A 15,633-nucleotide genomic window follows, 5' to 3' on the forward strand; every position below is an offset into this window, starting at 1 on the left:
ACCTATCACTCCACTGGGAAGAATAACCTTGAAATAAGTGAACCAAGCAAGGAAAAATAAGAGAAGCCATATACATACCATAATAAACGTACAGCTCATTATGGAAGTAACTTTAAAAGGAGATACGCATGTAAATATAATATACCTATCAAAACAATTTTAAAAGCCATTTATGTGCATAAAGTGCACTTACATGTGTATAATTATGCATATTATATTATATTATAATATAATATAATATATTATAATATATTATATATATATATATATATATATATATATATATATAATATATTATATTATAATTTTATATAATAAATAATATAATTTATATAATTTTATATAATTTAAATATATAATATTATATATTATTATATCTTCATATATACATATTATACTTATATTATATTACTATTATATCATATATTATATATATATAATATAATATATTATATATAATATATAATATATATTATATAATATAATATATATAATATATATAATATATTATAATATAATATAATATTATATGTATATTATAATTTATGCTCAATAAGACCTGTCAACTTAATTGTTTAAGTCTTTTTTTTTTTTTTTTTTTTTCTCCTTTATCTTTTGGTCATCAATGTTACAACGTTATTGTTAAATTTTGAACTTATGTACACTGTTCCAAGTTTCATAACCTTGTTCTATGTAATGCCTTTTGGCAATTTTCATGTTCTGTTTCAATGTAAACCGATGTGATCTTTATTTCATATAGGAACACCGGTATATAAAAATCTAAAAATAAATAAATAAATAAATAATCTATGGACAATTCAATGGCATGTATTATAGCAATTTCCAAAAGCCCACTTACACAGGTAAAGTGCATTTACACATGTAAAACCCAATTTTAAGTGTGTAAAATGCTTTTTAAAATCAGGACCTTACTGGATTACAATGCATGGCTTTTCTTATACATTCTTATATTATAGCAAAGATACATCCTTTAGTGGCATAACCATGTAGTATTTGATGAAACCTATCTAGGCCTGCTGAAAATGAAGTCACTAAGAGCCAGATGTACTATGCATTTTCCCTATACATACAAAATGGGAGAAACCCCTTAGTGAATCTGGCCCTTAGTATGGCACCAAAACCCTTGTGTAGAGAAACTTGTGGGTTCCTACTAAAAGGATTGTTCCATTTTACCAAGGGGGACCGAAGTAGCTTATTGTATGTTTCAACTTCCTGGGTTCATTCCTAGGGAGAAGGTGGTAGTAAAGAAGATCTGTGGCACTCATTTGGTATTAACCACATCTGCATCATCAAGATTTTGAAGAAAGGAGAATGGAGGTGTCCTCCAGGAACCAACAAGGGAAGTAAAGAGAATGACTGAACAACTGCATTAAGGTCTGAAAAAAATGGGACTTTATTTAAGTACATTTAAATTGGGAAATGATTATCCTATCCACCAAATTCTGGGAGGAAGCTCCAAAACAGATTTGAGATAACTATTTGACATCAGTACATTAACTGGAAGCTGAAAGAATATCTGAAGCTGTAACATGGATTGTAAGTACCAAGAACTTGTAACTTAATATTTTCATCAATTTTCCATCTTTAATCAGTAAAAGTTGAAAACTATCTAATGCTTCCAGAGTGATTATTTTCTGCTGTATTGACTTTTAATACTGAACTGACTATTGAACAATGCTCAGGGCCTAGAAGATAATCTTCCCTCAATAGGGAATCTTGGATTTTCAGAGGGACTTACCATCAGGAGGAAAGTTATTTTTTATTTATTTTGGAATTTATATGCTGCAAATCCAAGAGTCTAGGCAGCTTGCAAGGAACTAACCTACATAATTTTGAGAATCACAGAAATAAAATAAATAACTAATAAAAAGTTAAAAACAAACATCATTAAAATGATCAGGAACATTTTAAAATTCTTGAAGGGAGGCAACAAATAGTTATAAATCAAATGCCTCCTTAAAGTTGTGCTTTGAAAAGCTTTCTAAATGTTGTAATGTTACTTTCCTTGCGGATTGTTACCACTTAAGCCCATAACTTGAGGTATGGTCTTTGGAGTCCTGCAATGGGACACTAGCCCAGGGTTGACATTTGTTTGCATCAGGAGGTACTCTATCCCCAGCTTCTGATGTGTAAGTTTTTTAATATTATGCACTTGATAGATCTAAGGGAACCCATCTCTTTGCTATAGGGTGGGGTGGATTCAATTCAGTTCTTTTGAGGGTTCTCTGGTGATGGGTATGTTTGAAAACGGGTTATAGGTTGCACTCGAGGAATGCGATCTTTAATAAGCTGGTCCACTGTAATGCTGGGATAGGGTATTGTGGTCTGGATGGGTTTTAGATCACTTGCCTCTTCCTTCTTAACAAATTCCTCTTGCTTTGGACCTTTGAAGACACTCCGCGCTGGGGTGCTTTTATCTCTCGCCACTACTCCAGGAGCCAGCTGCATGGACTCTAGAATGATGCCAGATTTTAATGAAAGTGGGGTGCTGCCTTTGCCTTTTACCACTTGTCTGGATAGAACATCTGGAGATGTTTTTGTTTCCTTTTGCTCAGTTGTCTTGGAGGCGAATTTCTTGCCTTTCAGTCTGCTAGTCCCAGGGACATCTATTTGTTGCTGTTCTATCTCCACGTTTGAACCTAATACCTCAGCCTGAGGCTGAATCCAAGGCACTGGTAAGCTTGACAAGTCAAGCTTAGGGACTGCGATGATATTGCCAAATTCATCGTAAAGCACATCTTTTTTTTTAGGTCTTTTCAGCTGCATTTTCAGGATATTTTGCAATGATATGGGAAGCAGCTTGAAGTTGCTCAGATCCTCCTGTGTCTCTTCTTGTAGTAGTGTCTTGGAGAGCTCTTGAATCAGTAGCTCCTTCTCAGATGTTTCCAGGGATTTGGTAAGATTCTTCAGGCTAGGTGATTGCAGGGATCCCCGATGAGGCTTGTATTCTTGCTTGGGTTTATGCTCCTTAGGTGGAGGGGAGGGCTGGTAAACTAGTTCCTGTGTTTTGGATAGAGAGCTAAACTCCTCTGATTTTACCATCACTCTCACTTCCTCAAGAAGGCTTTCTTCTAACTGTGGTGCTGATGATGGACTAGCAGGCCGTGGAATAGATAGTTCATCCAATTTGCTTTCATCAGTTGGGATTACTGGTATTAAGGCTATGCTCATCCAGCTGGGTTCATCCAAAGTCACCTGCTTAAAAAGGGAAGAAAAGGGTGTAAATTTGAAGTTGCTGTTCAGATTGAGGACCTGATTTACTGAGTTTTTTTCCTTAGACACAGAGGGGCTGAGCGCACTGTTTAACCTGTGGTTGGATGCGGGTTTTGGACGCGCATCCACAACCCCTTATTCTATAAGGGAATTAGCACATCCAAAACGTGTGGCCAAATCCTGCAAAGCTAATAGCGCTCATCACATACAAATACATTTTGATGAGGCTATTAACTATTCTGCCCCTACTGAAAAAACCAATGTGCTTTTCTGTACTTCCTCCGACTTATTATCATAGTAATATTAAGTCGGAGGAACCAAAAGGACCAGAATGTTTAAAAAAAAATAAAATATTAAAATAAAAAAAGTGTGCTGGCGGTCAGGTTAGGAAAAGGGACGCTTAATGAGTGTCCGTTTTCCTAACCCGTGGCTGTGCACAGGTTAGGAAATGGACGCTCTAAAATTTGTCCCTAGCGCCTCCTTGGCAGCGTGACCCCTCATTTAAATATTCGATTACGTGCCCAGAAGAGGTGGCTGAGTGCGTGTTAGAAAAGTAGGCACTCAACACCAGTTGAGCGCCAGTTTTCTGCAGAGATTTATTACATCAGCAGCAATATGGGAGAAAAGGCTTAGTAAGTAGGCCCTGAGTCATTAAGATGTGAGAAGTGCAACTTCTCAAGTAAACAAACCATCAGATTGAGGCGGGTAAGAAACTGCTATAATATTAAAAGAAACATTTTTATTTAAAGGTGCTGATAAAGACTATCATTTCCCACTCCAAATAACATTAACATTTTCTAGTGTAGCTGCATCCTGAGGGAAAGCGCAGTAGATTACCTGTAACAGGTGTTCTCCTAGGACAGCAGGATGTTAGTCCTCACATATGGGTGACATCATCCAAAGGAGCCTGGCACACTTAGCATGCCCAGCATGCCACTATCCGTGCGTCCATGCGAGGTCCCCCATCAGTCTTGTAACATAGAGAAAAATACGAGCGAAAAATAAATTAAAATGGAAGGAGAACCCAACTTCACGGGGTGGTGGGCAGGATTCCTGAGGACTAACATCCTGCTGTCCTAGGAGAACACCTGTTACAAGTAAGCAACTGCACTTTTTCCTCTAAGCAGGGAGAGTTGGGTTTAAGTCTGGAAGAGACTGCGTAGGACGGACTGGCCGAAGGCACTGTCCTTTGACCATCTTTGTCCAAGCAGTAAAGGCCGTGAATGTGTGAAGGGAACTCCATGTTGCTGCGCAGCAAATTTCAGTGACAGGAACTGCTCGCATATGAGCCACCACTGTCACCATGGCATGCACAGAGTGAGATTTTGTTATTCGGCCTGCCAGCTGAAGGCCCTCTTTCACATAGCAGGAGGTGATACAATCCACCAGCCAATCGGATAGAGTCTGTTTACTCACCGCCACTCCCAATCCCTTGGTATCGAAGGACACAAAGAGCTGAATGGACTGCTGGTGACAGGCTGTGCGTTCTAAATAGAAAGCCAAGGCCCTCTTACAACCCAAAGAATGAAGAGCCCATTCCCCTGGATGGGAATGAGGCCTGGGAAAGAAGGTGGGTAAAACAATGGACTGATTGATGTGGAAATGAGTCATGACCTTAGTTAGGAACTTGGGGTGCGTATGCAGGACCTCACGATCATGAAAAAAGCTTGTGTTTGGTGAGTATTTAACCAAGGCCTGAAGCTTGCTGACTCTACGAGCCAAAGTAATCACCACTAGGAATATAACTTTCCAGGTGAGGAACTTTGGGTTGCAAGACTGCAACAGCTCAAAGGGAGAATGCATGAGCTGCGCCAAGACAATGTTGAGGTCCAAGGACACAACAGGAAGCCGAAGATGGGGCTTCAATTGAAGCAGACCCCTCATATAACAACCCACTAAAGGCTGCGCCAATATGGGTCTGCCAGTGACACCTCGATAGTACGCACTATTGGCACTAAGATGAACCCTGACTGAGTTGGTTTGAAGCCCAGAAAGGAAAGGTGCCACAAGTAGTCCAAAAACTTTGGAAGGGGGCATGTGAATGGATCTAAGCCATGCCCCGCACACCAGGTGGAGATTCTTCTCCATTTCAACCTATAAGCATCTTGGTGGAAGGCTTTCTAGAAGCCACCAGCACCTGGGAGACACTTTCCAAGGGTCAAGGGCTGAAGAACTAGGCGCTCAACATCCATGTGGTTAGGGCCAACGTCTGGAGGTTCAGATGGCGCAGTGTGCCCTGGTTCTGAGTTATCAGATTGGGCGCGATCCTCAGCTGAATGGGATCCCTGATCGTCAGATCCAGAAGGAGAGGGAACCAGATCTGTTGGGGCCAAGTATCATGGTCCCTCTGTTCTGTTGAAGCTTCAGTAGGGTCTTCAAGTGGAGTGGAAGAGGAGGGTACACGTACAGAAGACTCTTCCCCCAGTGAAGGGAGAAGGCGAAGGCCAGATGTCCGCCCCCTGGCAACAGGGAGCAGAAATTGCTCTCCTTGTAGTTGTACGGGGAGGTGAAGAGGTCCACATCTGGGGTTCCCCAATGATGAAAAATCCTGGCCGCTACCTCTGGATTTAGAGACCACTCATGCAGCTGAAAGGACTGGCTCAGCCGGTTCGCCAGTCTGTTCAGAGTCCCAGGCAGGTTGTCGCTCGTAGCAACATCCCTTGTGATAGTGCCCAGGACCACATCTGCATTGCCTCGTGACAGAGGAGGAATGATTCCATGCCTCCCTTGGTTGTCCGTCCGAATCAGGGCTTTCTTGAATGACAACTGGTCCCAGAACACCCAGAGAGCGTAACCGATTGCCCAAAGTTCTAAAATGTTTATCTGACAGTGGGTTTCTTGAGCGATCCAGAGACCCTGTGTGTGGAGGCCATCCACATAGGCCCCCCAGCCCTGAGGAGAGCATTGGTGTTGAGGACCACTTGAGATGGGGCAGCCTGGAAGGGAATTCCCCGCTCCAAATTGGAGGGGTTTTCCCACCAGGATACAGATGCCCACAGAGGTTCCGTGATGGAGAGATAGGTCTCGAGGTCCTAGGATGGTCCCGCAAGGTCCATTGTGCCCTTCGCATGCACAAGCGGGCAAATGGGTTAACATGGACTGAAGTTGCCATGTGGCCCAACAAACGGAGCAGAAGGTGGGTACTCATGCCGGCTGCTGTACACGAAGGCTGCCAACAAGGCGAGAGCAAGAGCCTGATAGCGGGGCAGAAACACTTTCGCCTGTGCCGTGTCCAGCCTGGCTCCTATAAAGTCCAGTTGGGGAGATAGGCAGAGGTGAGTCTTTGGGTAGTTGATAACAAACCCCAAGGACTGCAGTGTCTGCGTTCAGTGCCCCTGTGTGTGAGTCACTCTTGATCAATCAGTCGTCCAGGTATGGAAAGACATGCACTGCACGGAGCCTGAGGTACACAGCCACCACGCTAGGCATTTGCTGAAAATGCGAGGGGTGGAGGTCAATCCAAAAGACAGCACCTTGTACTGGTAGTGAGCCTTCCCCACCACGAAGTAGAGGTATTTTCTGTGGCTGGGGAAGATAACTATGTGGGTGTAAGCTTCCTTAAGATCGAGGGTGCAGAGCCAGTCTCCTCTTTTGAGGAGGGAGATCAGAGTACACAGAGAAACCATCCTGAACTTTTCTTTTAAGAGAAATTTGTTCAGCGGCCTGAGGTCGAGAAAGGGGCTTAAGCTTTTGTTTCTCTTCAGTATGAGGAAATACCTCAAATAGAACCCTCAGACCTGTTGAGTGCGAGGAATGGGCTCTACCACTCCTGCCGTGAGAAGGGTAGAGAGTTCTGTCTGAAGTATGACCTGCTGGGTGGACAAATCTCAGGATGGACATGGGGGAGAGTTCTCTGGAAGCTGTATGAAATTGGGCCGGTACCCCTGGCAGACAATGGTAAGGACCCATTGGTCCGAAGTGATGGTCCTCTAGTGGTGGGTGAAGCCAATAAACCTGCCTCCTACTGGGGGATCCGGTGCCCTGGGTAGGTTTTGCAGACTCATGCTCCCTCGCCGCCAGTGAAAAACCTGTAACCGGGGCATGCTGGGGTGCTGGCTGGGACCTAGATGTCCATTGTTGACGGGAGCGGCCTCTGAAGCTAGTGTGTGGCGTGTGAGCCTGAGAGGCGGGGGGATAATATTTCCGCTGCCTATAAAAGGATTTCCTGAAGCTTGGCCTGGAAGATTTCCTGGCAGAGGAAGGGTTGTCTAAAATGCTAGCGGAGAGCTGTTGGAAGGTTTCGTGGTGGTCCTTCAACTGGGCTACCACATCTCAGACCTTGTCCCCAAAAAGGTTGTCACCTGTGCATGGGAGGTCAACCAGCTTCACCTGCAACTGTGGATGTTGGTTGGAAGCCCAGAGCTAGGCCATTTTACTGGCACCGATGCCCACAGCGGCTACTTGGGCCGCTGTCGCAAACACATTGTAGGTGGATCTCAACTCGTGTTTGCCAGTCTCCAGACCCTGCAGAACAATGGCAGAGAGCGACTCCTGTTGCGGCAAGCTCTCTGCGAGGTCCTTGACCTGCTTTCACAGGTTTTGGCTGTAGTGGGTCATATACAACTGGTAGGCGGCGATACGGACAATGAACATAGCGCCCTGAAAGACATTTCTACCCAGAGATCTAGCTCCCTATATTCTTGCCCCAGAGGGGCAGAGGCATGGGTGCGGGAGCGTTTGGCCTTCTTGAGAGTGGACTCTACGACCACCAGCTGGTGAGGGAGGTGATGTCTTTTGAATCCCAAGGTCTGCTGTACCAAATAGGTGGGGTCCACCTTCCTATTGACTAGAGATATGGAGATCGGGTGTTTCCACATCCGAAGGCCAAGATCCTTAAAGATGTCATGGATGGGAACTGCCATGATTTCCTTAGGTATACGAAACCAGATATCACCTCAAAACAATTTTCAAGAAATATTTCTAATATTTTGTAATAAAGAGAAAAAAATCTCTACATATTTCAAATGAATCCAATACAATTTTTTATCCACCATAAAAGTGGAAAAATATTTTTGGGGAAAAAGAGGAAGGTTTCATACAACTTCATGTCATTGCATCCAGCAATGTATAATGTTTCTAATCACAAACCAACCTCCTCCAACCCGTGAATAATTTTTATATATATTTAGCGTGATTTAATTTGATGAAAAAAAAATAATTTAAAAATATTTCTTTGGAATTTTGCTTAAAGTCCTTTGCACTCAATCGAGTTTATACTCAAGAAATCCCAGCACAGTTTTGAATGAACGCCGAAAAGAAGTTTTTAATTTGACTAGGGGAACACCCCGCTATTCCTTTACAGCCTTCAAACAGAGGATTAAAAATTGCTGTCCCCTGATGAAGAATCCACGATTCAAAATGAGGCCTTGTCGGGATAGGGACATGGAGCCAAAAGTTTGATCGTGCACAGATAAGTAATTGGGAAGTTCCCCTTTGCAAAATTGAAAAGACTAGTGTCGGCGTTTATTGAGAATTGCTTGCCTTTGTTAAAAAATATGAGGTCAACATAACTCAATTGTGAAATAAATTCTTTATGAAAGTTTCCAGACATAAAAATGTGATGAGCTGGGTGCCCAGTAAAATTGTAAGAACGTTTGATCGCCGTTCATTGAAAATCACTTTGTGATTAAGAAAACCTTCAGATGTAAAGGAATAGCGGGGTGTTCCCCTAGTCAAATTAAAAACTTCGTTTCGGCATTCATTCAAAACTGTGCTGGGATTTCTTGAGCATAAACTCGATTGAGTGCAAAGGACTTTAAGCAAAATTCCAAAGAAATATTTTTAAATTATTTTTTTTTTCATCAAATTAAATCACGCTAAAAATATATAAAAATTATTCACGGGTTGGAGGAGGTTGGTTTGTGATTAGAAACATTATACATTGCTGGATGCAATGACATGAAGTTGTATGAAACCATCCTCTTCTTCCCCAAAAATGTTTTCCACTTTTATGGTGGATAAAAAATTGTATTGGATTCATTTGAAATATGTAGAGATTTTTTTCTCTTTATTACAAAATATTAGAAATATTTCTTGAAAATTGTTTTGAGGTGATATCTGGTTTCGTATATTTATGATAATTATATCCCTCACAAAGGAGTGTGCTTTATTGGTTTTTTATGATTTCCTTAGGAGCACTGACAAATTGAAGTACTTCCAACATCTTATGTCGCGCATCCTCCTCCGTGAGGAGTTGGAAGGGAATAGCTTTGGCCATGGCCTGGATGCAACCCACAAAGGAGAGGTCCTCAGGGCCTTCTTCTGGTGGAGAAGGCTCAGAGAGGGGGTCGTCCGAGAATTCAGATGAAGACACAGAGAAATCATCTCCCCACGGGTCATAAGAGCCTTCTTCTTCACTAAGGCCATCGTGGGACTTATGCGAGCGAGGCCTGTAGAGAACCCTAGCCCTGGGCTCCAAAAGTTTCAAAGGCACCGAGGGCACTGCGGGAATAGATGGTCCCCCTGGAGACCAGAGGGCCCAGGCAAAGGCTCGAGGAACCAAGGCATCGGAAACGCAGCACCGGCTGCATCTTCCCCCATGAAAGATCCAATAATGGGAATCGCTCCTGAGGAGGGCATCGGTGACCGCTGAGGAACCGAAGGTTCCTTGGGCACCAGTTGCATCGGGAGGGTGCCAAGGAGGATGTCCAGGTGCTCGAGCAGGGGTGACAGAATAGACGGCAGAGGCTCCGGCACCAGCATGGTGCCGGAGCCTCTGCACCAGCATGGTGCCGGAGCTGGTGCCGGCACCAGCATGGCTCCTGCCACCGATCCCCAGCATGGGGATCGGTGGCAGGAGCAGCTCAATGCTCCACAGAGCTCGGAGCACTGGGCTCTGCATCCTACGTTCCAACTCCTCCTGGAAGTCCGGTGAAACCAGGACTGAGGGAGGGGGACAAGGCATCACTGGTGCTTCCAGATTTCTCCCAGGAAACACGGTGCCAGCACCAATATTGGTGGGGAATGCCTGGGACTCCCGGGTATATTGGAGGACGGGATCTCCGAGCCACGGGGTCACTTCGGGGGTGGTATGGCAGCTGCCAGTACCGCAACGGAACCAGAGCCATGCACCGACAGCGACTGGTATCGATATTTGCGGGATCTCCCATGGTGCTTGGCCTGATCTTTCTCCAGCGTCAAGGAAGCAGAGGATTCCGATGTCCTGGAAACCAGTGAGATCATGGCAGACCGATCACTGGTCCCTCGGACTTTTGAAGATGTAGTCAGAGGAGTAATGAGAGGGAGCGTATCGAGTGGTTCCCTTCAACCCCTAGGTGTCAAGGACTCTGACATGATTGTGGATGGAGCAGACTTTTTGGAACCGAAAAGTTTCTCCATTTTGTCAAGGCATGCCCGATGGCCTTTCGGGGTCATCTGGTCACACAGCTGACACCCTCGGACGTCGTGCGAGGCCCCCAGGCAGAGGATGCAAACCTCAAGCAGATCTGTGATGGACATAAGTCCGTGGGCACTGGGGGCACTGACGAAAGCTGGACAATGCCATGGTGCACGGTTGATGACCAGTGACTAGAAGTGGGATGCCGGGAATTGACCATGAAAAGGAAGAAAAAATGTTTTCTACTTACTGTGCCAAGGAGAGGCACCAATTGCAAAGGGGGACCCATCAATGGAATGGGAAAAAATCCTGATTTAGACAAAAAAAAAACAAACAAGAAAGAAGCAGAGCTCCAAGAACCACAAGGCAACTGCATTGTGGAAAAAGAGAGACTGAAGGGGGACCTCAGGTGGACGCATGGATATTGGCATGCTGGGCATGCTCAGTGTGCCAGTCAAAGTTTCTAGAAACTTTGACAAAAGTTTTCCATGCTGGGCTCCAATCGGATGATGTCGTCCATATGTGAGGACTAGCATCCTGCTTGTCACATTTCACAGATCGGGGGTGGGCAAACTGCAGCCTGCAGGCCAAAAATGGCCAGATAGCTTGTTTAATATGGCCCACCTACTTCCTCCCAGTAGTGCACTGGGTCCAGCTTCCTACCCTCACCAAAATTCTGTCTGTGCCGATAAGAACCAGTTTTCCCCCTCCCCACCAGCTCTCCTCTACCTCGCATGGAGTTTACTCTCCCCACCCATGGCTCTCAGAAGGCCTCAATGGTCGTATCTCAGGCCAGGTGCTTAGTTCCGGGCTCAACATCCACTCTCAGTGGTTCTGCTGCCCAGCAAACCCTCTTTACTGCCAACAAAGACGGTGGGTACAGAGTGAGTATCTTTATTCAGTCTTAACCTTGGTGCGGTGGCTTTCTGGCAATTGGCTGGCAGTATTTCAGTGGTTGAAGAGTGGGAAAGCAGCTGGAAGGTGTTGTAGGGGGTGTACAGAAGTCTTGCTCTGTATCTGGAGCGACAGCAAAGCAAACACTCATGGCCTCACTTTCTTCACTCAATTGGAGATCTCTAAGCCATGTGGGAGGTGGCTTGGGCACTGTCTGCCACAAATCTGCTCTGGAGGAAGGACAAAGGTCTGATCTAGCTAGCAGACATTTCAGGGTGCTCAGTAGAACACTGTCTCCAGATGATCAAGACTTGTAAAGGCAACTGAAATGACACTTTCATGCTTCCACCTGTGCCTCCACTGAGGTATGGGTAAGAAGAAACTTGGCTGTATAGTTGTACTTCTTGTTGACATTTATTTGATGTTTAATGTAAGAGGTTGGGGTTTTTTGGGTTTTTTTAAAAATAAATATATTACATCTCTCCCCTCTGGGATCTAATTAAGCAGTCTGGTCAATTTTAAAAGCATTGCTCGCACAAAAACACCCACATAGGTGCATAGGTGGGCTGCAAATGAGCAATGTGAATTTTAAAAAGCAGCAAAATACGTGCATATGTACCTGTGTGTGCATAAAGAATAAAAGGGTGGAAAAGGGGCAGGGCATGGGCGTTCCAGGGCAGGATCAAGACTTATGCGCATAACTCTGAATTTTAAACAAAAAAGCGAAGCATGTGCTCACTAGCCTATTAGTCAATCAATCTTTAGAAACAGGACAGTTCCCACATTGTTTAAAAAAAACTTCTATTTAACCTATTATAAAAAATAAATCAAAAGATGCAACCGACCTCAGTAATCTCAGACCAATTGCTAATCTAAGCTCCTTAGCAAAACTCATTGAGTCAGTAGTCCTGCACCATCTTTCAGACTACTTATCAGAACATGATATTCTTCACGCAAATCAACACGGATTCCGTAAAGGACATTCCACTGAAACTCTTTTGTAACTTCTTTTGATACTCTATTCCGAGCTTTTGACTCTATTCAGATCATATTATAGTTTTTCTGGACACGCAGCCTTTGACACGGTTGACCATCAGATTCTTATTTCCGGGCTTGAATCTATAGGTATCTCAAACACAGTTTTACAGTGGTTCTCTTCTTTCCTTACAGGGCGTACTCATCACTGTCCCCCATCCTCTTTAATATCTATCTGTTACCACGTTGTCCTATTCTATCTTCTGTAAACTTACAGTTAAAAATCTATGCTGATTTACAGTTCATGGTTCCATATAATATATTCTGGTCAGCTACTCTCTCTTTGGTTTCCTTATATTTAAAGACTATCAACACATGGCTTTCACACAATCGCTTAAAATTAAATCCATCTAAAACAGATACTGTCCACCTCACATCCATTTCAGATTCCTCTATTGGTCCCCCTTCTCATTTTCTGTTTAATGGTACATCTATTCCAATCTCTAGTTATGCAAAAAATTTAGGCGCAATTATTAATACAGATTTATCCATGAAGCAACATATTTCATCAGTGACAAGAAATTCCTTCTACAAACTACAGCTTCTAAAACGTCTTCGACCGTTACGCTTTCTCAGTGATTTTCGCACTGTTCTTCACTCTCTTGTTTTCTCGGGTCTTGATTATTGTAATTCCTTCTACCTAGGTCTTCCCGATAATACCATCCATCCATTACAACTAGTTCAGAATGCCGCAGCACGTATCTTATAAGATACTTCCATCAGAAATCACATCACTCCAGTTCTACAGGCTTATCATTAGTTACCAATAAAATTTAGAATACAATAAAAAATCCTTACCAATAAAATTTAGAATACAATATAAAATCCTTACCATCTATAACTCCTCTTCTACTTGGCTCTGAACTTTACTCTGCATTTACAAACCACCAGACATCTGAGATCCCTAACAAAAAACCTTTTAGACATCTTTTCACCTCGACTAGCAAGATTAGACTTTACAAGGAAAAGGGCTTTCTCAGTAGCGGGTCCTTCCCTTTGGAATGCATTACCTGATTCACTGCAATTACTATCTAACCCAATATACTTTAAGAAATTCTTAAAAGCATACTTGTTTCAGATTGCTTTCAAAATTACATCAAACAAACACTAACTACTTTATATCAATTTCAAATCTAAAAGTTTCTCTTCCCACTAATCTTTATATACATTTGGAAATTACTCTTTTTCCCCAAATTCCCCTTTCCCATACATATGCCCTGGCTACAAGATGGCACCTGATTTTTTATTTTGATATGTTCGATTAATTAGATTTTGATAATTTATTAACTTATTTTATTATTAGATTTATGTAATTTTTATTTAATTTTATCTTTATTTTTATGATTTTATATTTATGTAAACCGTTTTAACTAAACTTTGTAAAAGCGGTATAGAAACATTTTTAAATAAATAAAATCAATAAGAACATAAGAAATTGCCATGCTGGCTCAGACCAAGGGTCCATCAAGCCCAGCATCCTGTTTCCAACAGAGGCCAAACCAGGCCAAAAGAACCTGGCAATTACCCAAGCACTAAGAAGATCCCATGCTACTAATGCAATTAATAGCAGTGGCTATTCCCTAAGTAAATTTGATTAATAGCTGTTAATGGACTTCTCCTCCAATAACTTATCCAAACCTTTTTTGAACCCAGCTACACTAACTGCACTAACCATACCCTCTGGCAACAAATTCCAGAGCTTTATTGTGCATTGAAAAAGAATTTTCTCTGATTAGTCTTAAATGTGCTACTTGCTAACTTCATGGAATGCCCCCTAGTCCTCCTATTATTAAAAAATGTAAATAACCGAATCACATCTACTCGTTCAAGACCTCTCATGATCTTAAAGACCTCTATCATATCCTCCCTCAGCCGTCTCTTCTCCAAGCTGAACAGACCTAACCTCTTCAGCCTTTCCTCATAATGGAGCTGTTCCATCCACTTTATCATTTTGGTTGCCCTTCTCTGTACCTTCTCCATCGCAACTATATCTTTTTTGAGATGCGGCGACCAGAATTGTATACAGTATTCCAGGTGCAGTCTCACCATGGAGTGATATAGGGGCATTATGACATTTTCCCTTTTATTAACCATTCCTTTCCTAATAATTCCTAACATTCTGTTTGCTTTTTTGACTGCTGCAGCACACTGAGCCGACGATTTTAAAGTATTATCCACTATGACGCCTAGATCTCTTTCTTGGGTGGTAGATCCTAATATGGAATCTAACATTATGTAAAGCAAAATTGCTTACCTTGTAATAGGTGTTATCCCAGGACAGCAGGATGTAGCCCTCACATATGGGTGACATCTGTAATGGAGCCCTATGTACGGAAAAACTTCTATCAAAGTTTCTATGAAACTTTTGACTGGCACTAGAGTGCCCACTGAGCATGCCCAGCATGCCATGATATTCCCTGCCACAGGGGTCTCCCTTCAGTCTGTTTTGTAGCAATTAGCGTTAGCCAAAAATAAAATAATAAAACGTATTGGACCCAACTCCGCGGGGTGGCGGATGGGTTTCGTGAGGACTACATCCTGCTGTCCTGGGATAACACCTATTACAAGGTAAGCAATTTTGCTTTATCCCAGGACAAGCAGGATGCTAGTCCTCACATATGAGTGATTAGCAAGCTAGAGGCTGAGTCATTTGGGAATGAGGCAACAGTGAAGTATTGTTGTTGAAATGAATCAGCCAAAGATCACAGCAGGTTGGATGTAGAAGGAGTTGGGGTTACACTGGAAACAAGTTCTTTAAGACAGATTGTCCATAGGCTGAATCTTGTCTTCCGTCTTTGTCTAAACAATAGTGAGCTGCAAAGGTGTGAAGAGAACTCCATATTGCTGCTTTGCAAATGTCCAGAATAGGTACAGAGCGAAGGTGTGCTACTGAGGTTGACATCGCTCTGACTGAATGTGCGTTTACTCGCCCTTGAAGAGTTAGGCCTTCTTTTTCATAACAAAACTGTATGCAATCTGCTAGCCAGTTTGACAAAGTATGCTTACCCACTGCTTTACCTGGTTTGTTTGGATAATAAGATACAAATAGTTGACTGGATTTCCTTTGGACTGTAGTGCGGTTTAAGTAGAAGGATAGTGCACGTTTACAGTCCAAGATATGTAAGGCCCTTTCT

The 15,633-nt window shown here is 42.9% G+C and overlaps 1 protein-coding gene across 1 annotated transcript in view; it reads right to left on the reverse strand.

The window, feature by feature from the left end:
- Positions 1 to 1,123: 1,123 nt before the first annotated feature.
- The window catches only part of C1H2orf81 (chromosome 1 C2orf81 homolog), a 61,262-nt gene continuing 46,752 nt past the window's right edge, over positions 1,124 to 15,633 (reverse strand). Inside the window, exon 4 of the mRNA XM_029595312.1 lies at positions 1,124 to 3,219. Within this exon, the coding sequence (XP_029451172.1) occupies positions 2,227 to 3,219 (993 nt within the window). The 3' untranslated portion in view covers positions 1,124 to 2,226. The remainder of the gene's footprint in view (positions 3,220 to 15,633) is intronic.

This window comes from Rhinatrema bivittatum, chromosome 1, assembly GCF_901001135.1.
Source record: "Rhinatrema bivittatum chromosome 1, aRhiBiv1.1, whole genome shotgun sequence".
NCBI classification, from domain to species: domain Eukaryota; kingdom Metazoa; phylum Chordata; class Amphibia; order Gymnophiona; family Rhinatrematidae; genus Rhinatrema; species Rhinatrema bivittatum.